Genomic DNA, 23,715 nt, shown 5'->3' on the forward strand with positions numbered 1-23,715 from the left:
TAATGCTGCTTTTTCTTCCCTTTGACTTTCACATTTTCTTTTCCTCTGGCAAATTTGAACTTGCCTCAGTTTGGGACAGCTAGGGCAAAATAAATGGTCGCAAATAAAATTATAAGAAGAAGAGCAAAGTCTGTGAATGATCCTTTGCTGTTTCCTGAATCATTCCAGCCTCATTAATCAGCGCTGGTGCTGTGGAGCCTTGTGGTGTGTTATGTCGCCAGCACAGCAGCTTCTCCGTCCCTTTCCCCCACCCCCTGCGTGCCTACACAGTGGGGAAAACTAGAGAGGGAAGCCATCAATCTTTCCTGTCCTAGATGTCAGCAGTGATTCTCCTGTTGGCTTCCTGCTCTCTCTGTCATGCCCACCACCTGTGTTTAGAATTAGCTCTGATGCTGTGGATCTCACTTGGCTCCTCACCTGTTCTGCCCCAACTAAATAGCTGTTAAAATAAAGCAGAGCAGCTAAATGCTCTAGCATGTGAATATTAACCACCACTGTGGGTTGTGGGGTGATTTCTGTTGCAGCTGCTATTGTAATACTGTCATAATTTTCTGTAACAGTGTAGGGTTTGAGTCTGAAATGTCTTATTTTTATTTCAACCCAAAGGTGAGCTTGTGAGCAAGACTTTTTTGTTTTAATTTAGAGATGAAAATATTTATTAGGTATATTACAGATAGAGGCTTAAGCCTATCTCCCATCAGTTAGCTTGCTGGGATAGATTCATGAACAAAGTCCAAAGAAATTAGTTACTCCAAAGCTTTGTCCTTACCTTCAGTCACTCAGAGTATATAATTAGCAAAAGACTTTTGGTGATTTGATTTTTATATATCTATATCTGGCTAGTGCAGCTCTTGAAAATGTGTCTGTCTCCCCCATCACTGAATAGATTGAGAAGCAGAGGTGTTCTGCCTCTGTACCTTTAGGGCAGGATTAATGTAATCATTTTATGGTTTGTTTTGTTAAATAATACATCTTAACTGGACTTGTAACTAGCCAAATTTTTATGTATACTTTTATATAATTGTGTAACATTCCTGTACCTAATTAAAAGGAGAAAGCAGTCCTGAGAATTGTATGTCTATTGGCATCTTTCTGATATTTCCTTGAATGGGTACAAGGTTTTTCTGTTTTTAAAACCCAGGAAGAGATGAAAGCATAGGCATAAAGCTTCCTTACAATTGTAGTTTGTCTGCTGTCATTTCAAGTGTGTGATGGCAATATTTATGTGGAGTTATAAAAAAGAGAGGTTCTGAAAAGTTGAGCCTTCTGAATGCTTTCACTTGATTTTATTTGCTTAACTCTTTGTGAAGTGAAGGAACTGTGTAATGACTGATTTTACTACATGTTTGAGAAGCAGCTTTCTGTTGACTGTGCCAAGCAAATACATATATTCAACAGGTAAATACTTGTGTTCAACACTCACAGAATTCACAACACTAAACATGGAATGTCTAATCAAGATACCAAGAATTTGCTGTGAGATGGAATGTTTTGGTCTGTGTGGATCTTTTCCTTATCTCTAGCAACTTCGATGTGTCTTTCGGTTCTGGCACATTCATCTCATGAGAAGGAATGTGAGTGTGTTTTTGACTGCTGAATTGAAGCCTTAACAGTTGCAGCTCTCCTGATGACCAGTGTGTCACACTGAGCAAAGCTCTGCTTTGGTCCAAGAGGGCAGCATTGGATTTTGAAAGCTAGCATCTTTTCCAGTATACTCTTTTGCACTGAAAATGGATATGGCCATATGACAGGATTTCAGGACCAGACTTTAGTCATCTTACTCTGGGAGAAGAATGTAATTATTCCTGATTATTTGAGAGGATTTGGATGTTGGTAGTTTTTCAGTATAAGGTGCAGCAGTTGTTTATCTCATTGCGAAAAGGGAGGTTAGGTAAGAGAACAGCTGAATCTTAGTAGGTTTTGGACCAAGCTTTGTTTGCTAATGTGTCTGAGAAACGCACTGTGGTGTTTGGAAATGCCTGCAGAAGTCTGATTGAGAGAAAACAATAGATGTTAAATCATCTGTCGGATACTACACTCTTAATAGGAGTGAAGCTTAACATGCGGCACTGCTGGTGTAGGTGCACACACCACACAGAGTTAAACATACGAACAGCAGGCTCACACTGTGCTTACTACAGATGTCTGAATGAGTGAGTGCCTGTGGGCTGGAGCTGCATGTCTTGTGGCTTTCACTCTGCTCCGTTGGGAAGTCTTCACTCCTTTTGTTTTTATCCTTTTCCAACTCCAGTACTTTAAAGCACACAGCTCCCATTCCCTGACCTAACAGCTTCATTGAAGCGCATTCCAGCCCCATGATTTCATGGTACCAGGCAGAACTCCCCTGCCTCGCTGCTATGCTGCCCGCTGCTTCTCACAGAGTGAACAAACAGGGAACATAAACTCTCTCCAAAGGGGCAATGTTCTCTGTATATTTTTAGTGCGAGAAATCCAAGATTCATTTGAGCGTGTTTTGTGTAGGCTTTTTTTAATATAGACTTCTGCTAACACAATGGAATATTTCATGCCACCCTATTTGCTGTAACTTGTTGTGCTTTATGTTGTTAAATGGTATCAAAGGAGTTAAAGATGAAAGACTTCTAGTCAACTGGTCCCTCAGCTGGGAGCCAGTGTGGGTTTGTTCTTTGTAATGTATTTGTTAGTGCTTTACTCAGGTTCAGCCTAGCTCAGTTTTCATTATTGGATTAACTTGTTTCTGCAAATTCCATACTTTAGGTTAAGTAATTGCTGAGCTTAGACTCAGTATAATAGTGCTACTGTTTGTTTCTCATATTTAACTTGCTAATTTATTGCCCTTATACTGGACAAACCTTTTAAAGTAGTTGTTTACCATTTGAACATACAGAGCACCATTAAAGATGTCATGCTTGCCTTCACAGGTATTCTTTTTACTGGATAGACAGAGAACTTTGTTCTGTCTTCATATGAAACTACATCCATTTTACATTGTACTTGGGTATTTTCTTTTCAACAGGTACTGTGTCACTAGATGCTAATTTACATAGTATTACAACAAATCTACGTTTCATTAACTCAGCCTTTGAATATTTGGAGTTAGTACAGTATTTGAACACCTAGTTTATGTTGAGACACTGATGTCTTGTATTTTCTCGGTGAAAGACGTTATCAAACTGCCTATTTAAGTGTCACTTGCATTTTTATATATTGAGTATATTATAATTAAATTCGAGGACATAATTTTTCTAATACATCCAATATGTTCATAGTGACATAATCCACAAACTGGACAGTGACCTGGGAAGGAGAAAAGGCAGATAGAGACAGATAACATGTTATGGGAAGCATATGAAGCAGGGACTGTGGCTGCAAGGGAACAGATTCTGTCTGACTTCAGGACTGACAAGGTTTCCAGACAGAACTGTTCTCCACAGGCTCAGGGTGTCAGGTCCTTTTGGGTCCTGGTATTGACACATGAGCTGATCTCTGCTGACTGCACAGAAATTCCTGCTTTCTGGTATAAAAAAGGGGTAGAGCTGCTTCTGCACTGAGGAAGCAGTAGCCTCAGGGTCCCAGGAAAAAAAAGGAATAACATCAGGAGACATTTCAGGTGATGCTCTCTTTGGCTAGACTGCAGTTGAAAGATGTGCAAGTTTCTGCACCATGTTTTAACTTGGTAATCATAACATCCTTTACTTGACGCCTGCCAGTGGGTTTCTAGCACATTACGGAATTTCTTAGCTTTTCTAACTGTGCAGGTGGAAACATTTAATACAAAGTCCATGAAATCAAGGCAGTAATAGCTTAATTAGTAATAATAGTAGTAACCTTACCATATGGCATTCTCTGTGCTTTCTTAATGTCTTGATACATCATGCAAGAACTCTTTTGAGAAGCAAGGACTGGAAAGCACAAGCGGAGGAAGAAGAAGATACGGGAGAGATGAAACTGATAAGAAAATGGAGAGTAGGGCTGTAAAAAGTATAGCCTCTGAAGAAGAGGGTGGCTAAACAGGCCTATAAATGGGTGCAGGAAAGTCAGCAGCACTATGGGAAGAAGTAGTTGTAGGAAGGAGTATCAGGATTTGCCCTGAATGAGGGGAGACATGGAGATGAGAAGAAGCTACGTGCTCTGACAAACAACTGGTGGTTCTGGGATCCCTGTAGGGGCAGAACACCATCTCAGTGATCATCTATTTGTAGCCTCATTTTCTTGTGGACTTCTTATTCTCTTGGTGAAGAACAGGAATACGGGAAGCAAAAAACAAATGTTATGCCTCCGAAGTACCTGTTGGATTGCCTAGGAACTGCTCTAAGCCCATAGCAATAGAAGTACAGCTCTCAAGCCAAGTGTATTCCGGGTTACCCACATTTCCACAAGACTTTATTTATATACATTGGCATGCTGAATGCCTCCTCCTGTAGGTGAGCACCTGGCCCTTCTCGGTGTTAACACGAAGCTGGCTGCCATCCTTGGGCCAGGTAGTAGCTTAGTGGGAGGTGAGTGGATTCTGTGAGTGGTGAGAAATGCTCTGATGTAGGTTCCTAGGAAAACAAGGGATCAAATGGCAAACAAGATTGAGTAGCATAATTTCATTTTTGTGTAATAGAGAAAAGAGGCATGCGTGGTCAAGGACTGGAGCACAAGGACTGGAAGTTGGAATTCCATTGGAGGTAGTAGTGTGCTTTTCATTGCAGTGACTACCTTGCAGCTCCTGTGCTGGAGGTTCTCCAAGAGCACTTAGAAACTGACTCAAGAATATACTAGAAGTCAAGAAGATATTTGGGATGGGGTGAAGGGGTTACCACCAAGACTTAAATGTGTTGGCATTTATGTGAGCAGCAGCAATTAGCATGGCAGCTAGCCCAAACCTGCTCTTGCCTGTCAGTACAAACACTTAAACATTGGATAAGAAAATTGTCTTGATCTGAAAAACAGGCTTACTTTGAAAGCAGAGAAATTTTCAGCAAATTCTAAAGGAAGTAGACTAGGCTTTTCTGAACTATGGATCATGGTTTTTTTTAAACAATCCTATTCCACTTGGAAATACTTTCTCATTAATTTTTCTTGAGCCTGAGTCAAAATGAATTAAGTCAATTTGAAGACCTTTTTTAATAGTTAAAAATAATGGTACTTGGCCTTGACTTTTACTCCCATTTTGTGTGTTTTAATAGTTGTATGACTTTTTTTCTCCTACACACATTTGTAAGAGATTCACAGAAAAGAAAACAGACTACATCAGGAAATAAATTCTCCCTGCTAAGTTGGAGATGTTGCTCATAAAATTTAGCAGGAAAAAAGTCATGCAGCCACAGGCATAATGAAGTTGATGTTCCTGCTGCACAACAGAGTCTGAGGTTTGTATTGTGCAGCTTTGTGACTGGGACTCCTCTCGTTTCTGAGGTTGAGGGACCCTCATTTTTAAGTCAAGCAGTCTTGCACGCTCTTACAACTTGGCATGTAAAACAAGCATTTTCACATAAAACATTGCTGAGCTACTTCTGAATATGGTGGAATTCTTTGGAAAGGTCGGGGAGGTAATTGATCATATTCTGACAGCTTGGGGCTCTGAGAAAATGGTCAGATGGAGGGCTGGGATGCAGGAAAACAAACTTTCTAAGATAACTGTCACATAGTCAAGCTATACATGTTTCAAGCTTTTTAATCATTGCTCACAATCTCAGCTTCTTGGTAATTTTTTTTTCTGTTTCTCTGTGAAGTCTCTTCAGATGTCAATATTTTACTAGACAGTAAAATGCATGGACAGTATTCCAGGGGTGATGTTGAGCTATGGCAGTATTTCTTTGTAGAGCCCTTTTAGAAACTCTGCTGCTGCCAAGATAGGTAGTTTCGGAACTTTGATAATCTTTCATTATTCTTTGATCTTTGGGTCAAGGACTAGGTTTCTTTTAAGAACCACTCAAAATGTTCCTTGCAGCTATAAAAATAAGATTTCAGTGTTCATGGGAGTTAAGATGCCAATCTACTGGGACATTGCATGAGTTTATAACAAAAATGTTTGAATTTCTCTACAACGTGATCCTAAGTTTCTATGACTTAAGTGTGTGTGTAGAAACTACAGTGGATATAGACACTAAAGAGAAACATACACCTTCAATGCAAAAGAGACTGAAAGAATCTATCATTTGATTTCTGAGATCTGCTTTTCACCAGTCTTGTTTACAGCTATAGTTTTTTGCATATGCAGTCTGACAGCTTAAAATTATGGTAGTTATCAGTCTCTGCAGTAAGATAAGAGTATTTTTACTGACTGACTGCAGTTATCCATCCTGAGGTAATTTGTACATTAGTACACTGACATTAGGAGTGAAGAGACGGGCATAAATGAGGCCTTTTTAATGACTTTAAAATGTACAAGAAACTGTCAAAAAAAATGTGTGTTAATTTTACCAATGCTTTGCCACAGAATATGGTCGTGGATCGGATTTTCTCTGGTATCCAGCCAACTGGGACACCTCATCTGGGTAACTACCTCGGAGCCATTCAGAACTGGGTGAATCTGCAGGAGGAGTGCAGCTCAGTGCTGTACAGCATTATGGACATGCATTCTCTCACCATGCCCAAGGAGCCAGCTGTCCTGCGCCAGAACATCCTGGACACCACTGCTGCCATCCTTGCCTGTGGCATTGACCCAAAGAAGTGTTTCCTGTTCCGACAGTCACTGGTTAGTGCTCCTGTTACGTTAGACTTGTTTCTCATTAAGTGGCTTTCCACACATGTGAATGACTGAGCGTAGCATTGCTGAACATCTTTATCATCTTTGTGCTGGTGATCCTAGAAAAAGCTGGCAGTGTTGGATTTTAGGCTTATCCTTTACCACGATTTTGAAGTGGCTGAAACTATGACTGAGAAGTCCCTGTAGGGATAAGTACACTGTAAATTTCGGAAGCAGAGCTAGGAGTTTGTGCAGATTATGAATAAAATACTGAAAAGACCTGTTAGGAGACTAATTCAGCTCTGTGAGCCTCACTTTAGTTACAAAAGGTTAGCCCATAAATGCATAAATGTAGTCTGTGTAACCATAAAGGCAAGTAAAACATGTTTCTATTGTTGTGTATCAGCTCTTGCCACTTGTTCTGACAGTGGTACAGTATCTCCAAGAGGTGATTAACATGGTAAATTTTGTATCAGTTCCACCATGATCATGAGGGGGTTACTTCTTCCTTGGGATTTTTTTTTACTTCTTTGCTATAACCTGCTTTTCATAAGCTCCTTTTTCCATCTGATCTGGTAATTCATATGTGAACTATTTGCTTCTCTTGACCACCCCAAGGGGTACTGGGTTTACCTTCCTACTTGGCATATGTCGCCCTGTTTTCCTGGAGCACAACTTAGTTTCTTGCTTGATTAACTTTCTGTTACTGACTCTAAACTGGCAAACTTCTGTAATTTCCCAGAGACAGATGTTCCGTAGCTTCTGCTCTTGGGAAGATGTCCTTAAATGGATGCCCAGCTTGCAGCAGCACTGCAAACGTGATGTGCACAGGGTCTGAAGTGTATCAGTATCAGATGAAATGGTATTACATTTCTCCTTTGAACATGGTTCATAACAGGCAGAGTTTCCTGTGGCTGTCAAAATGCAAATGGCAATCATAGCTCCATATCCCTGGTGGATAACGAATTGATGAAGACAGGTGTACTTCCTCCCTCACTTTTTGTTAGTATTTAAAAAAGCAATCCATATAGATTAGCTCAGAATTCTAGTGGAGATATGTTTAAATTGATTTATCTTTTTTTTTTTTCATATTCAGTTAACATTTTAAATAAGTTACCAGTTTGGATTTTTAATTTGGCACCTCTGACTTAACTTCGTCATGGAGACTGACATCTCAAGGAATAATCTCAAGATGAGTTACAAGCCAGTGATGCAGTAAAAACCAGCCTGAAAGGTTGGGTTTTGTTCTTATTTTCAAGCAACTGAACGATTCAGTCAGTTCCAACACAGGATCAGTGACTAGATACACAGAGAGAAGCCTTCAGCATACAGCAGAGATGATTTGCAGGTTGCTGTTAGAGAGGAATAAAATGAAGATTTATAAAACTGCAAGTGAAATGAAGAAGATAGGGAACAGTTGTATCCACTGAAGAATGTGAACGGACCAATATCAAAACAAGTTAACACCTGGTAGATTCAACACAAGCAAAACAATGCTCCAGTTTGGTGAAACCCGCAGTCAGGCTACAGAACCCCTTGTCACAGGATACATTGCATGCTAAAATGCATATGAATTCACAAAAGGACTTGACAAATGAATCTGAAAAATCACCTGGGGACTGTTTCATATCTGAGGTGCCACCTCTATAGGAAGTGCTGAAACCACAGATAGGAGAGTATCCATGCTTTTCTGTACTTACAGTCTTCTCTTGTTGTTGATTGCTGTCAGAGAAGGATATTTGATCTGTTCAAAAGTTGTTTTTCATATGTTCCTACAAGCCTAAAGGCTAAACTAGTGCTGTTCCAGGTCTTGCTAAAGGCAACACGCAGACTTCCTCTAAGCCAGCAGATTATCAGTGAGGATCTTCAATTGCAATCAGCCACAGAAAGCATGTTGTATCTTTCACAATATGATAAGGCAGAGATTGAGCCTTTGGATCCCCAAAGAGAAAGTATCAGAGTCAGTAAATGATGGGAGGACAGGATTGCACGTGATGCTTCTAAAGTACAGTGATGCCTATTTTTGAAAGCTTTTTGTCACACTGCAATCAGCAGGACTGCTACAGTCGTTGATACATCCAGACTGTTTCAGTACTGGTTCAGGCTGAAGTGGTTTGTTAGCTTCCCAAAACTAAGTCTGTTCAAGCTCTATGTAGTGGTCAGGTACACCCAGAGATGCACTGTGGTCTGTTACATTTACATCAGCAGCACCAGATGTTTCTCTGGAAGCAATTAAAAGGAATATCTGTGTGTAGCTCTTGATGCGAGGAAAGGAGACAGGAACCTTGCTAATGTGATTATTGTTTTAGTATGATAATGAAATAGTATGTTACGGAATGTCATAATATCTAGATGATTGTTCCTAAAAATGAAGGTGTAAGATGGATTGCAGCTATTGCTAATCAAGAAAGTTTATTGCTTGATTTTAATTGATAATTGCTCAGTTTTCAAAAAAAGGAGCTGGTCTCCTTCTCACCCACTCTAGCGGTCTCCAAGGGTGGTCTAAAAAGCCACACTTTTGTTTACAAACATCTAGCTGAGGTGTAAATCAAAGTGACCAAAACTGGTTGTATATTGAAATAGGTTGTACTTCCAGAGGTCATCAGAAAAGCAGTGAAAATCAAATAGAGAACTGGTTTAGGTATTTGGTTATGGACAAAGTTGTTTTATTCAATGCCAGATCAAACTGATAAATGAGAGAAGTCTCAGCAGATTAGTGTGCTGTAATGATTGTTGTATTTTGAGTTCTATCTAGAAAATTACCAAACCTGTAGATCACAGAAATGCTACTGCAATTACTTCTGGTTAACACTTCTATTCACTTTTTTAAAACAAACAGCATGCAACAAAATTATTACTATCTAAGAACTTTTAGTTTTAATCACCTAAACCCACTACAGCTAAAGACTGTTAGTACCCTGATTCTGTATCACTAAAGGCAGAATGAAATTTTTGCACTGCAAAAGTCTGCTAGTAATGGTAAGGCCCACTGAGGGACTGCTCATGCAGCTGCTAATGTGACACTAATGCTGCTGTGTCCTCTCACTTTCCCTGGATTACCCTGGGCAAGAGTGGCCTAAAATTGTTTAAAAGGGGTTTCGTTGCTGTTGTTTTCTGGCTCTCTCTTTCTCTACTTTACTGCTTGTGTTGCTTCTCTGGAGTATGTTCGCCATATGTGAAAAAAGCGTTGCTACTTTGTTTCTCAGAAGGCATGTACATTTGTTAAGGGTTTCCCTGTCAGTAGGCTTTTGTTTACAGCAAAGTTTATGCAGATTAAGTCTCTAATCCAGAGCTATCTGAAATACCTAGCTCTGGAGTTTTCCCATTTTTATCATCCTTTCCAATACGAACAAGAGACAAAAGGTTGAACAATATTAACCACAGACTGACTTCTGGAAAAGTGTGGTGAGAACAGGTATCTCTCATGTTCATACTAGATCCAAAAGGTGCTGCTGTGATAAGGATACAGGTGAAGTTGACTTGGAGTGCCACAACTGATTTCAGTGATGTCCTTGCCTTGCAACTAAACTGAAATATTGCTGATTTTAATTGTATTGTTTAGAGGTCATATAGCCTATGTTCTTGTGTATTGGGTAAATTACAGCTAAATTAGCTATAAATGGAAAGCACTAGTTTGATGAAAATCATTTTTATATGCTACAGAATTTACAATTTGTAGGTTATATTGACCCTGAGATTAGCTCAGTTGGTTAAAACTTGGTTGTATAATGCCAAGGTCATGGGTTCAATCCCCTCTGTGGGCCATTGACTTAAGAGTTGGACTCGATGATCCTTGTGGGTCCCTTCCAACTCAGAATAGTCTGTGATCTCTTTCAAATGTCTGTGATTTTTCTCAAGCAAGTAAGTCAGTGGCTGGTTGTATATTTGTTCTCCATACATTGCAGTTCACCAAATACCTCCCATGTATAGTGCCTTATACAAACTTGAATTCCAGCTTAGAGAAGTAGTGGATTCCAAGAATAAGTGATGATAACTTGAAAATATTTGGAAGCGGAAAGGGTGATGATGAATAATTAGGGTAGTGTTTGAAACCACATTGTCTGTGAAGGTTTATAAACAAGCACATGTAATTAGAGTATCTAGGAAGACACAATTGTGGAATATGTTGGACAGTAGAATGGCCTCCCAGTGAGGGAAGCTCTTTCGTTACAGAAAATTATATTTTCTTAAATACAAAGACAAGTTATAGAAGAATGACAATTTCAGTAAGAATAAAAATGGAGTGCCTGTTTCAAAATTGCGCATTTTTATTTGGAGTACAGCTGCAAAATGTATGAAAACCTCTTTGCTCTTCAAGAAAATAATGTCAAGATATGCTTTAAATGGCTGCCTTTGCCTACTAGGCATAAAAGAAAAGTAACAGAATAATAACTTATACAACATATCATGAGAATATTAGAAGAAAGAGAAAATATATTCCTTAAATTGTACCATAACTGATAAAAGCTGTAGCAGTCATCTTTCATAAAACTTAGAGTGTTTTATTAAAAACAAAAAGGACTATGGGGTGGGGTGGGAGGGGGAAACAAGAAAGACAGGATGCAATCTGCACACATGGTAAGCTTATATGATATAAGCCATTTTCTCTGATTCCTGGTGGGTACAATACACATTTCAGTTCTTACCCATGACCATCTTGTACCTCATCTGCTTCACAGTTAAAACAATTTTAGAAACTTGATTTTGCTTTTATGTGGTCTCAGACTGTTCTTCCTGTCCATCTACCTACTGTAGTAGATACATGCTAAATGTCCCAAGAGAAACTAAAATTCCATCAGGGTTGATTCAGCAGGCGGTGCTTGATACACTGCACGAACACTGCTCTGAGGAGTCCTGTGAGTTTCTGGACAATGTAACATTCAGTTTTGGGGCGGAAAATTGCAGTTTTCAGCCTTCTGGAAAGGGTGATTTATTTTCTGAGTATAATCAGCTGCAGTATTCTTGCAGCATGCAAGCAAATTGAAGCAGTAACTCTGTGAGGTGGGAATTTGCCAATTTGTCTTAGCCTTAACTCCAAAAGACAAAATACAATAATATAAATGTGTGCACTGTTTCACTGCTGTTATTTTCCAGAAATATCCATCTGCTTTGTTTTGTGGGCAGAGTTTGAATGGATTCACACTACTTCTTATCCAATTTTCAGAGGGGTTGAAAAGCTTCCATTGCATCATAGCTTATAAATTCATTTAAGTACATTAATTTAGCATGGTCCATTGAAAACTTCCTGTCATAAGAGGATGTATGTGACTATTTAATTTAGCAAATTATTCTGCTTCTCTCATTACTCTGTGTTCTCTCTCATAGAACTGGACTAGACACAACTAGAACTCAATGGGAAAAAAAGTCATGGTTCACTGGGATTTGTTGGTTTTTTTTCTTTCTTCCTTAATTTCCCTGGTCTATCTCAGCTACTATTATGTAGCTGTTATATACTTCTCTCTCTTCCAGTCTTCTGGACACACCAGACTAGTTATTCAAACAGTATTGTGGGTTAGACTAGGAGGAGGCTGTTTCTGAAAATAAGTTATTTTCATAATGAATAAAGGAAGGGCTCTTCGGGAAGGAGAGACAGATCTAATTTCTGTAGGTTTTAGCTAAAAATAGTAAGTGACTAAAATGTTCAAAGGTAAAGGTGAAAGCTGTAAATTCTGACAGATTTACCAAAGATAACCAGATAACCACCACCCAATTCAATACATTGCTTAACATGTTCTTCATGTTCTTTAGATCAGATGTTTCCTTTGTGACCCTGAATTTATTCCACCTGCTCTTGAATTATTTCTTTGAACAAGAATTTGGGATGCTGTCAAATTTTCTATCGTAAGAGTACCACAATGTGTGTTCAGTTGCTGTGTGCATTTGATTCCAGAGCAGTCTATTTTTGTCTTGTTTATGGCCTTCATGCTCTTTAGCTGTAAAATACTTAGTAATGTATCTCTGTAGCCTGAACGTATTGCTTGCAGCCTGAGGCATTAATAAAATCTCACCTCTTATTCAAGAAAAATAAATGTAAGCAGCATCTTCTTTTAAAGTAAGGTCTCTTGAATTTTTTGAAGCGCTAACTGGTACTTTTAAAAAAGAAAAAAGTCCTAAAAAAGGTTTAATTTCTTTTTAAATTTAGGACATTTTCCCTTGTGTTCAAATTTCACAGCTATCTGGATTACCTCCACAGACCTCTTTGTTTGTCCTCTACACTGTCAAAGTAAAATTGTCTTGGAAATTTACTGCCCATTTAAAGTGTAGCCCTTAATGAAGTTGCACTGCTGAGGGGAAGCTGTTTCCACAGAAGACATACATCAAATTTGCAGTGCCTTACAGAGAAGGGCTATAGGTTGCTACTGGAGGAAGTCATCCTTGAAAATGAAACACTGCATCTCTTTTTGCAGGAAGCCACTCCAGCTGCCAACACACAACTTTGTATTATAACCTGAAAAAGCTGAGGTCCAGTGTTGCTGATTTGCCTGCTTTCAGATCTTCTTACAGTATCCATGACTCTCCCACTGTTGTTCTTGAATCCCATTGCTTGCTGTCCTCCTTAGCTGTATTTCTCAGTGTGAAAAGTCATCTAGAACTATTTGGACGAAAATTAGCTACTGGTTTTCCGTGTATACATCATCAGCTGTGGCTGTGGCCAGGCAATATCCACAGCAATTTGGTGGGGAACAGCTAGGATCAAGGATAAAATGGTAGATCTGCAAGGAGAAGACCTTAGACTGTACTTCAACGTGTAACACTCCAGAGATGATCCAAGTGTAAATTGTGATCTGAGTTTAATAACTTGGAATAGCCACACAAGTGAATAATTAAGAAGCTATTTGTCTTTAAAGAGAATGGAGCAGGATACTCATCCAGGTGAGGAAACAGAAATGTTTGTGCCTTTAGGTAACTGCTTGTTATCATTTGGAATTCGTCACCTCTCTTAAATTAAAAAAATAAAAGGAATCTGACTATGCAGACTTGGGCTTGTCAGGCCACAAGGAAGGAATATAAGTAGCGTGCTCTGGAAATAACTCTTAGATTAGTGATTAGTAAGCCAGCTTGTGGGGGATGCTTAATGCAATGGAGGTTGAAGGAGGAAATGTGCCCCTGGTAATGGCAGAGAGATGACCATCTCAACCCTCTGAGAAATGTTGATGGTTTTTACAGACTTGGAAGAGATTAGGAAAGTGAATTTTTAAAGTGGGAAAGAGCACAGAGCATGTAAAAAGAGAAAAACGACGTATTTTCTGAGAAAAGCAAAGGATATAGTTTGGACTGTCTAATAAAGGTGGGAGGGGGTCACTGTGTGGTTTTGGTTAAGCTTTTTGGGGGAAATTGTTAATGGAAAATAGTTGGCTTTGTAAGGGAAACAATAAATAGAGGACTTAAAAGATTCTTAGTCCTCCAAATATTTTCAGCCAATCTGCAAGAAATATTTCCTGTGAAAATAGTATTTATATTGAAAACAGGTTGTTACATTTTTTTCAGGACACAGAAGTAGCTGAAGTTGACCTGAAGAATTTAATTGATTAGATAGCTGATTTTCAGAATTGCCAATGATTGTGACATCCTTGGAGTTTGGTTTGACATACAGTTCATAAACTGTCACTAAATGTGGGTTTTCTTCATTGGAGGTGTAATGCTGTTCGCTACAACTTGTAGTATTTTTATACTGAGTTATTTGGGGGAGAGGGCACTGCTGAGGAAATGATGTCTTCATTGCAGTTAAGTTTATTATTAGCTGTTCTCTTTTGGGAAGGTGGGGCATTCCTGAAGTACCCCATAGCTTCAGAGAGTGGTTCTATTGTCAGACTTTAAAATACAAAACAAATTGAGTTCTTAACTGGTTCAGGTACACACCACATAGCCTGAATTGATTGGAAATTTTATTACCTTAAGTCCTACTTAGGATTTGGGTGAACTCCTTAAAAAAAAAAAAAGACAAGTAAAAGACCCCCCCTCTATTCTTTTTTTCATGACCTGAAGAAGGCAGTGAGCAGAAGTTTGTGGGCAGTGCTAAGTTCTTATGAATAGCCAAATGCTATGGCAAGGAAAAGAACTCCAAAAGAACTCATAAGACAGAGTGGGTAGGCAAATAAGGGGTAGAAGAGCTGTTAGTGCCAGGTGAAAAAGCATCTAGGTATAAGTAATCTAAACGTTTTTTTACACAGTACTGAACTGAGTCACAATGCAGGAAAAAAGTGTTGGCATCATCATTGGTGGTTGTCTAAATTTCTTGTCTAAATTTATGAATCTGGATTTCACAGAGTATTCTGAGTTGGAAGGGACCCACAAGGATCATCAAGTCCAACTCTTAAAGGGAGTGTCCCATACAGGCATCAGATATGCAGCCTTGGTGTTCTCTGAATTCACTGGCTCAGCAAAAGTAATTTTCAAAAAAAACCCAACAATATGTTGTCATCACCATATCACCAGAAAGGGTTTTGAGAATAAGACAGAGATGACGTTGGTCACTTTTTGATTATTGGGTAAAGCTTTAGTGTCTCCATCTCCAGAAGGAACTAGTGAATTAGATAGGATACAAAGAAGAGGAAATAATGCAATGGGAGATAGAATTGCTGCCTTAAAAGGAAAAATTCAAAAGTCAGGGATGCTTCAGTTTGAAGAGGTATATATGCAATCAAAGTTTACAAAATCAGCAAAACACTGAATAAGCTGGATGTGGAATATAAGAAACAGGTGGTATTCAAAAGTAGTAAACAAAGATGGATAAATTAGAGGCTAAATTAAAGTATTTACACATCCAATTTAAGCCTCTGGAGCTTATTGATACATGTGGTTGTGAAGTGGGCAGTAACAGCCAGTTCAGAAGAAGATTAGACTTATTCATGGAGAACCTGGACACTAACAGGACTGGGCCAGGAATAATATCTTCTGATATTTCCTAGTACAACAATTATGGATGCTGGAGAAGCATGAGAGGAAGATACCGTAGGAAGCAGTAGGCTCATGTGTTCACACTAAATGCCGTCTCCTGTTGCAGCTCCTGGAAACAGAGCACTAGGCTACAGCTACCATTGTTGTGCTCCAGTTTTATTTCTTACATTCTTCAGTTTTGGTTGTTTAATGAAGATGTTTGCTCAGAGTTTTAAATGGACTTGCAGCAAGAAGCGGATCAAGTTTGTCTGAGAAAATGGCCTCTCCTTTATTATTATCCATTGGTACTGCTCAGTGGAAGGAAGAGTAGATCTGGCCTGTATTTTACTGGTATTAAATACATCTTCACGTCTCCCAGTTTCTTTGTACCCAGATTTTCCAATCAAAGTGATGCAATACTGTAGCCAAATGAGTAACATTTGAGCTGATGCAGGGTGACCAACCAAATGCAGCAATTACCTGCCCCTCTTGCCAAGTAAAACACAGTAGCTTAAACCATGATTTAGTCTGACAAATGATTTGTGGTTTAATCCTAGTACCTCCTGATTCACACACCAACATACAGTCAGTTACTGCAGTTTGGATGATGAATGTTAACTCATTAAGCTCCAGTACGGAATTGTTTTCCAACTGAAATCACTACCCTTCGGTGCACTTTTATATGTCTTCTCCCCCTTTTATCAGCCTGTTCCCTCACAGTGTTCAATGCTTTAGTCTTACTTGGGAAAGGACTCTGTGTGTTTGAGAATTAGAAATTAATATAGCTTGGTAGGTCCCAGAACTGTGTTTTCAACTCCACAAATGCTGTTTAGATCACTTGATGTTTTGGTAACTGATGTAATGTTAAATCCACTGATCCAGTGAAACACACGTGCAGTCTTGGCTGTGGAAGCAAAGTGTGACAGAGCAGAATCAATGACTGCATAGCTTTTAAAGAGAGTCCTTGTCAACAGAAGTGTAACAGAGCACCATCTCCTCTCTATCCGTGACTAGAAGAAAGAAATGAGAAACCGCTTTGAACCATATGGTGATTCCTTCTAAAATGAAGTAGGAGTCTTGACCTTAGTATTTTTTATAATGTTCAGTTTATTCTTTATGTCTTGCAGAGGATATATTTGGTGCATCTTACTGCACTTTGTCTTGTGCACAGAATATTGCAGGTCAAATAAGAATGAGGGAATTACAAAAAAATAAGACCGTGGGAAAGGCAGAAAGAAGGGAAAGAGAACCAACGTGAAATATTTCACATCTCTAACCGCTGAGCTGTTCTCTTAAGGTGAGATCCCGCTACACAACACTGGTGACCAAAATAGTCAGTGATTGCTAGCTAGGAAATCACTATATTTAAAATGTGACATCAAAGGAGTTTCAATTAATAATGCTAGTGATTCTTACCTGTTGACAAACACTTTTTACTGCCTTCCATCTGGGTTCTTATGTCATGTTGCAAGCACAAAGCTTTTAACATCCTTGAGACAGCATGCTCTTAAACATTCAAACCTGCCAGTATTGAAAATAGTGGATCAAACGTGTGAGCAAAGGAGTGGAACATACATCACTTTTTCATTTGGGTGATTAACATCTATATAGCTAACTAACAACAGGCAGAATGACAGGAAAGAAATTAAAGAACGGTGTATGTATCAGCAATGCTTGCCTCTTTTACTAGGCGGGAAATGAATATTTAAAATGTAAAAGCTGAAGAGTATATGTAAAGAAGTTAAACATGGTTTCATCCAATGTAGGCTGTTGACACAGCACGTTTCTTGTCTCTGCCTGTAGAAACTCTTCCTATTAGCAGGAGGGAGGCAGTGACTCTGTCTGATGTCTTTCTGAAACTATAAAAATTTCACTGCCACCACAGTTTCCCCTGAACATTAAATGAAGAGTTGGTTGTATGAGCTTAAGTGGAATCTTTTTTTATCTTTTTTAAACCACCCTCATAGCAAAGGTTATGTGGAGGCCTAATCCTCCTCTTTTACTTGGAGATCAGTATCAGTTTTGATAGGATTGCCTCAATTCAGGCTGTCCTGTAGTTTGACTTTGCCTGCTATCCCTGTTTTGTAGACAGGTCAGGATCATTAAGACCTCTTGGTGCACACAAAGCCCTGACGGACTCACCTGGGCTCTCCACCCATATATCTTCTGCCCAGTGCCCCAGAGCTCCACTTAAGCTCAGTTCCTTGTCTTCACTTGAGGTACATCACAGTGTCCCTGGGCTCAGTTCTGTCCCTGCTGCCCCAGTTTTCTCACTGGTCTTTCTGGATTCTTCTCAGGTATGGCTAATTACCTTTCTGTGTCTGCTGATCCCAGACTGTTCCTGCCACCACCCTTGCCCTATCAGTGCGTTGTCCTGGTCAGGCAGGTAACTGTTCCTGCCTGGCTTGTGTCTCTCTGCAGCCACAGCCTCGTGGGGTGGTCAGGCTCTTGGTTTTCCCTGGCAGTTAGCTCAGACTCTGTGAGGAACCTGCAGTTAGTTCACTGCCTGACATGCTGTGGTGCAATGGGGCTCAGGCAAGGACTAGAGGCAGTCTGGCCTGTGCTTAAATGGGGCTCCTGGAGCTGTGAGCAGAGGGGATGGCTGATGGCACAGTGGCAAATAGTTGGCTAATTTACATGTGCGTTCAGCTCTGCTATTTCTGAAGCATTTTCTTCATTATTTGGAATATAAGTGGATAGGATCAAGAACCTTGCTATGCTACCTGAGTGTAGGAAATGCAATCCTGGAAGTGTCTAAAACTTTCCATTAGATTGTCTCTTGTTCTTACTGAAAAAATAATATAAAAAGTGGTTTTCTGATCTCTGATACTGTTTATTGATTTTGAGAAAATTTGAATATAAATGAATAAAATTAAAATAGATTTTGGTTTCATACTTCCAGGTTCCTGAGCATGCAGAACTTGCCTGGATTCTTGGGTGCTTAACTAATGTGCCACGTCTGCTACGTTTGCCCCAGTGGAAGGTATGGACAGTTTTGTAGATTGAAAGGAAATACGTGGGAATTCAATAGAATTGTTGTCTTTGAAATCCTTGTTATCTGTGAATTCCCAACTGTATCTTGGTTATCTCTGCTTTAAGTTTAAGTGGTTCTGTAGTCGTGTGGTGGAATGGGAGAAGAGTGTCTTTCCAGGTCTCTTGCTCTCAGTGAAGGTTTTCCTGCTGGAAGTACATGATAATATTATTGGCAGAAGCTTGCAGAAACTGTACTAAATGTGAGGTCATTTTAGTATTGTTAAACTGATTTTGCTAGAATGTTTTATGTTATTTCAATAATTTCAATGTTTATTTAATAATGCAAAACTACTACAAGATATTGCAGTGGAAACCTTGAGCCTAGCCGATTAAGGAGTTCCATAAACAGCTTTTCTTTTTCCACTATAAAGAGTGGCTGTTCTGTGGATTTTGTGGAAGAGTGTTCAAGAGTCCAATGTTGGAAGAGGGGTATAGAAATTATAAATATAAAAAATGTGCTGAGTGATAATGTATCTTAAATGTTTGCCTTTACAAGTTTCAAATGTTCATTTTCGTAATCTTGGTACTGCATCAGCATGACGGCATCAACAGTTCTTTCATTTAATTTCCTTGTATTTTATTTTGGCATTTAGTAAGCAGAAAAAGCAAAAGGAGAGAGAAGTATCTGAAAAAGGGGAAAAAACCCAGCAGCTTAAGAACAGTTTGGCTTGCAGAGTTCAGAGCAGCCTTAAATACCTCCAGATGTTTTCTTTTTTCCTGTTTTTCTTCTTAATTAAATAAAACCAGTAAAACTTAAATACAGCAGCCAGCGTTAATGCATGGCATAGATTAAAGCAAACCTTTTAAAACCTGAGGTTCTAAAGTTAAGCTATTAAATCCAACTTTGACTGGACTGGCTTTCCAAATCTACAGATAGGTGTTACAGGTGCTAGGCATTGCAAATGAAGTTCCCTGAACCCCAGACACTTAGAGACATAGACAGAATACAGGATCTGTGGGAGAGGGTGAGAAAAATTTAAATATATTTTAACAGTCTTAATTAGATAATTAAGATTTCAAGGAGTTTATTTAGTTATTTCTAAAAGCAAAACATAGATATGCCACTGCTAGAACATAATTAGTATCTGTAGCCTGACTTTTTTCATTTCGGTGATTCATATTGTGAAGCAGTAAAGGACTTGAAGACATTAGATGGATTGTGAGCTAATGGAGAGAATACTGGACTCTGCCTCTGTGGTTGTGGGTTCTTCCAGCTGTTGCTGACTGTCCTTGTGACTGTGTGTGACCACTGTCTTAATCTCTTTTCTGTGAAACAGGGTTACATACAGTTTATAGCTCTATGGCTTTTACATGACATTCTCTTCTCTAGAGTTACACAGTAGGTTGCTCCATTAGTCAGAATTCTAATTAATTAATGTCACAGATTTTGATACCATGAGGCAAAAGTGTGATTCCTCTCTGTTTTTCTTTTTCAAACAGATGAAGCGTGCCAGCCAGAATAGCGAAGGAACTGTTGGTTTGTTGACTTACCCTGTGCTTCAGGCAGCAGATATTTTGCTGTACAAGTAAGAGGCAGAATGTGAGCCCATGGGCAATGTCTGTTTAGCTACATTAGAATGAATGTTCGTCAGGTCAACATGCTAACTTATTAAGTGGGGGAGCTGGGTGTGATTAGATCAGAAGGTTGGAAATGGATGACAGACTCTCAAGTGGCTGGTTGAAGTCTAGCGTGGCTAAAAAGCGACTGACAGGGCTGTAAAGAGAAAAAGCTGGTTACTTGAGAATAATTCTTAGGGAATTATAACAGATTGATGTTTAATTATACTTATTACATATTCACACACACAAGCATTTTTTAAAGTAGTTGTGCTTATTTTATGCAGTGTACTGTAGAGATACTTAAACTGTCTGTGTGTACTATACCAGTATTAGCATGGGATTCTGTGTAGGCTGATTCATACTGATGAAAAAAGGTGAGTAATTGACTGCACTTTGTAGTACCTGGGCCAGTTCAGTTTTCTCTGTGGTGTACTGTGTGCTACAATGGAAATAGCCCCTAATGAGAGACTGGTGACTCAGCATGCCTAAGCCTGTAACCTGGCTGATACAAAATTGTTGTGACTAGTTGTATTTCTTAATATGATTAAACTGTCTCAATGAGTAAATGTTAGAGACAATGCACTATGTATTAATTATTTTTATGTTCTGAGCATATGTACTGTGGCATTGTTCTGAAGGGAAGTTGAGAGTATTTGTTGGGACAGAGAAGTAATACAGAACAGATTAGCCTGTTGTCAATTCACAAAAAGGTATCTATAGAAATTTCATTTCTGTGATCAAAGTACAGGAAAACAGTACTGTTAGAAGACCAATAGTTGGTATTTCTAATTTACCTGAATTTTAACTAAAAATAATGGGAAGCAAGCAAAAATCAGAATGAATTTGACTATAATAATGATCTTCCTAGCAATGAGTCACATTTGATTGTCAAGCCCTGTTTTAAGGATGAAATTTAGAGAATTTTGTCAAAATCACCTTTTTTTTTGATTGAGCTCAACCATGTATATCTCTTCCATCTCTAATAAGATCATGTGATTTGTATTTCATTAGTGAAGCCAGCGATTTGTTTGCTACTGTGTGTATTAACAGCAGGTTGTCCACACAGAGCACAGAACAAGGAGTGAAAGAAAAAAACTCTCACTTTGAAGAAATTTTACATAGTATCTTTTATAATAAGTGTTTTAATGTAAAAATATATATAAGGAACAAGAATTAGGGAGAAATGCAAACACAGCAAGGGAGTGGCAGTCATGAAGAAGAATTTAGAGCTGGGGGAGGGGGAAGACCAGTACTAACTCAGATAAACCAAGGATCAAAGGGACAGAAAAATGGACAGAAGATAAATATATGGCAAAAATGAGTAAAAATAGCACCAGAACAGAAATATTAGAAAAAAATCAAGAGATAATACATTTTCTGTTTAGTGGCAGACTTTGTGAATATGGAACCGTTTTGGCATTTGGAAACATTTCTTCTGACCTGCTTAAAGTATACTGATTATGGTAACTTGATTTTCTCTCTGTTAGTCATAGGCCACTGTGATTTTCTGTTGGCTACTGTAATTGTTTTTAGGTTGCCTTGCTGACTGTTTGGTGGGGAATAAAGGTGGGCAAATTGATTCTTGGATGTCAGCCCAGTAATTCAGAATTGGAAGGAAAGAGTACCGTGTTGAACTGAGATTTTCTGGGAACTTAAAAGATGCACAGTGAACTTTCTTACTCTGGAATATATCCAGGATTCAGAACTGCATACCCCACAAGCCTTAGAAAAAAAAATGTGCTGGGGGATGGGAGAGTAATCAAAAGCTGGCAAGATTTCAAGTCAGCCTCATCTAAAAGAATCATACATTTTTAGCAAGTATGATTAACTGTGGGAAAGAATCACCAGGGGAAGTAATGGATTCTTCACCTCCTCATGTCCTCTGATGGAGATTGTGTGTTCTTCCAGAAGTGTATTCAAGCAGTTGAGTTCAATAAAGAAGATTAAATGATCCTTTGACAGTTCTAATCCTCTAATGATAACACTTGTGACAATGGAGGCACTGGCCCACTTGATATTTATAGAAAGGTGACCCGTGAGGAAGAACCACTCTCTTCTTTGCTTCCCTTGGTACATCCTCAGTACCAACTTATCAACAACAGTTATGTTTTCCTGAAACTTGACATGACAATGGCTTGCACTTCATGCCTTGCAGATCTTTCTTACTTTATTTGCACACTATAACACGTTCTCTTTGATCTCCAAAGAGACAGCAGGAGATACTACAAAAGTGCTTCTTTGAGCTGAGTTTAGTGAGTTGCTCTTACAGGTATCTTTGCCACATATGTTTTCATGAATGGCTATTTTGCCCTTGGGAGATGTGCTTCAGTTCAGCATAAATTGCAGACTCATCCTGGGATATGGTCAGTTCTGTACCTTGTCCCTACAGCACCCATGTCTAGCTGGGACTGAGCATTTGGCTCAGTTTGACCCTCAGTCATGGCAGAGGCTGTGACAGTCTTGAGTAACATTTCAGCAGAACCAGAGAGCTTTGCTGAGTTTCCTGTATCTGTCTTTTATTAAAAGGTCAACACATGTTCCTGTTGGAGAAGATCAAGTCCTGCACCTGGAACTAGCCCAAGATATAGCACAACATTTCAACAAGAAATATGGAGAATTCTTTCCTGTGCCCAAAGCCATTTTAAGTGAGCTGGTCTTGGTTAATTTTTTCCCCCTTAACTGTGTTTTAAGGCTGAAGATGGATTTGAATATTGTGTAAATAGTTTCAGGGACCAAGAAAAGGATACGAACTCCTGCTAAGGGAGTGGAAAATTGAAAACTGACAACAAGAGACTGGGGGCTGTGAAATTGAACTCCCAAGATAGACATAAGGCTTTACAAATCCATGGTAGAGGAATGTGTGTGACGTCTGGTATTCTAGTCCAGGGGCCAGATGCACTCTGCTGCTGCCCGTCAGCCTTGCTCTTTGAGTATTGGACTTCTTAAGAGTAGGGTCTCTGCTCCATGTTGCTAGTTCAGGAGACCTGTAAGCAGGAAGACCAGAGACCTCAAGCAAGCAGAATTCTTCAATGTCCAGGTGGTAGATGAGTCCATTAAGCATACTAAACAGCCTGTAGGTTCATTGGTACAGTGGTCAAAAAGTTTTAAAGGTTGTTTAATATATACTTGCATATTTCAGTACATATCTCTTACAGAGCTTAAGACTTTCCAGTTTTGATCTTAGACTCAGGGAGACTTACAAGGAAAATACTCTCAGCCATTTTTGAGCTGTAAGGTCATAGGCCGGGGGGTGAGGAGGAGTCAGATGGCACAAATGGCATGTTTGTTAAGAAACGTGAAGAATTGGGCGAAGAAGAAGCATTGCATCTTTGTTGTAAGTAATGTAGAGGAATGCACAGCAGAGACCTTCGCCCCCAAAAGGGCAAGGAGTTCTCACCTTAGAAAAGAAAGGCAGTAATAAACCTTTCTCAATTTTCAAGCCTCAGTGACATAAATGGTGTTAGACTTAAAGTGGAGCTTAGAGAATACCAGGTATTGCAAACTACTGTTTCTAATGAGCAGTTGAATACTAAGCATTATAAAGAAGAGCTGATTGTAGCCTGTGATGCAGGTGATGCTGTTTACCAATA

The 23,715-nt window shown here is 39.1% G+C and overlaps 1 protein-coding gene across 2 annotated transcripts in view; it reads left to right on the forward strand.

The window, feature by feature from the left end:
- The window catches only part of WARS2 (tryptophanyl tRNA synthetase 2, mitochondrial), a 46,378-nt gene that overhangs the window by 15,008 nt on the left and 7,655 nt on the right, over positions 1 to 23,715 (forward strand). For both annotated transcript variants that reach the window (XM_071559547.1, XM_071559556.1), the window contains exons 2-5: positions 6,407 to 6,664; positions 18,435 to 18,515; positions 20,006 to 20,091; positions 22,652 to 22,770. In XM_071559547.1, the coding sequence (XP_071415648.1) occupies positions 6,407 to 6,664; positions 18,435 to 18,515; positions 20,006 to 20,091; positions 22,652 to 22,770 (544 nt within the window). The remainder of the gene's footprint in view (positions 1 to 6,406; positions 6,665 to 18,434; positions 18,516 to 20,005; positions 20,092 to 22,651; positions 22,771 to 23,715) is intronic.

This window comes from Pithys albifrons, chromosome 1 (assembly GCF_047495875.1).
Source record: "Pithys albifrons albifrons isolate INPA30051 chromosome 1, PitAlb_v1, whole genome shotgun sequence".
NCBI lineage: Eukaryota > Metazoa > Chordata > Aves > Passeriformes > Thamnophilidae > Pithys > Pithys albifrons.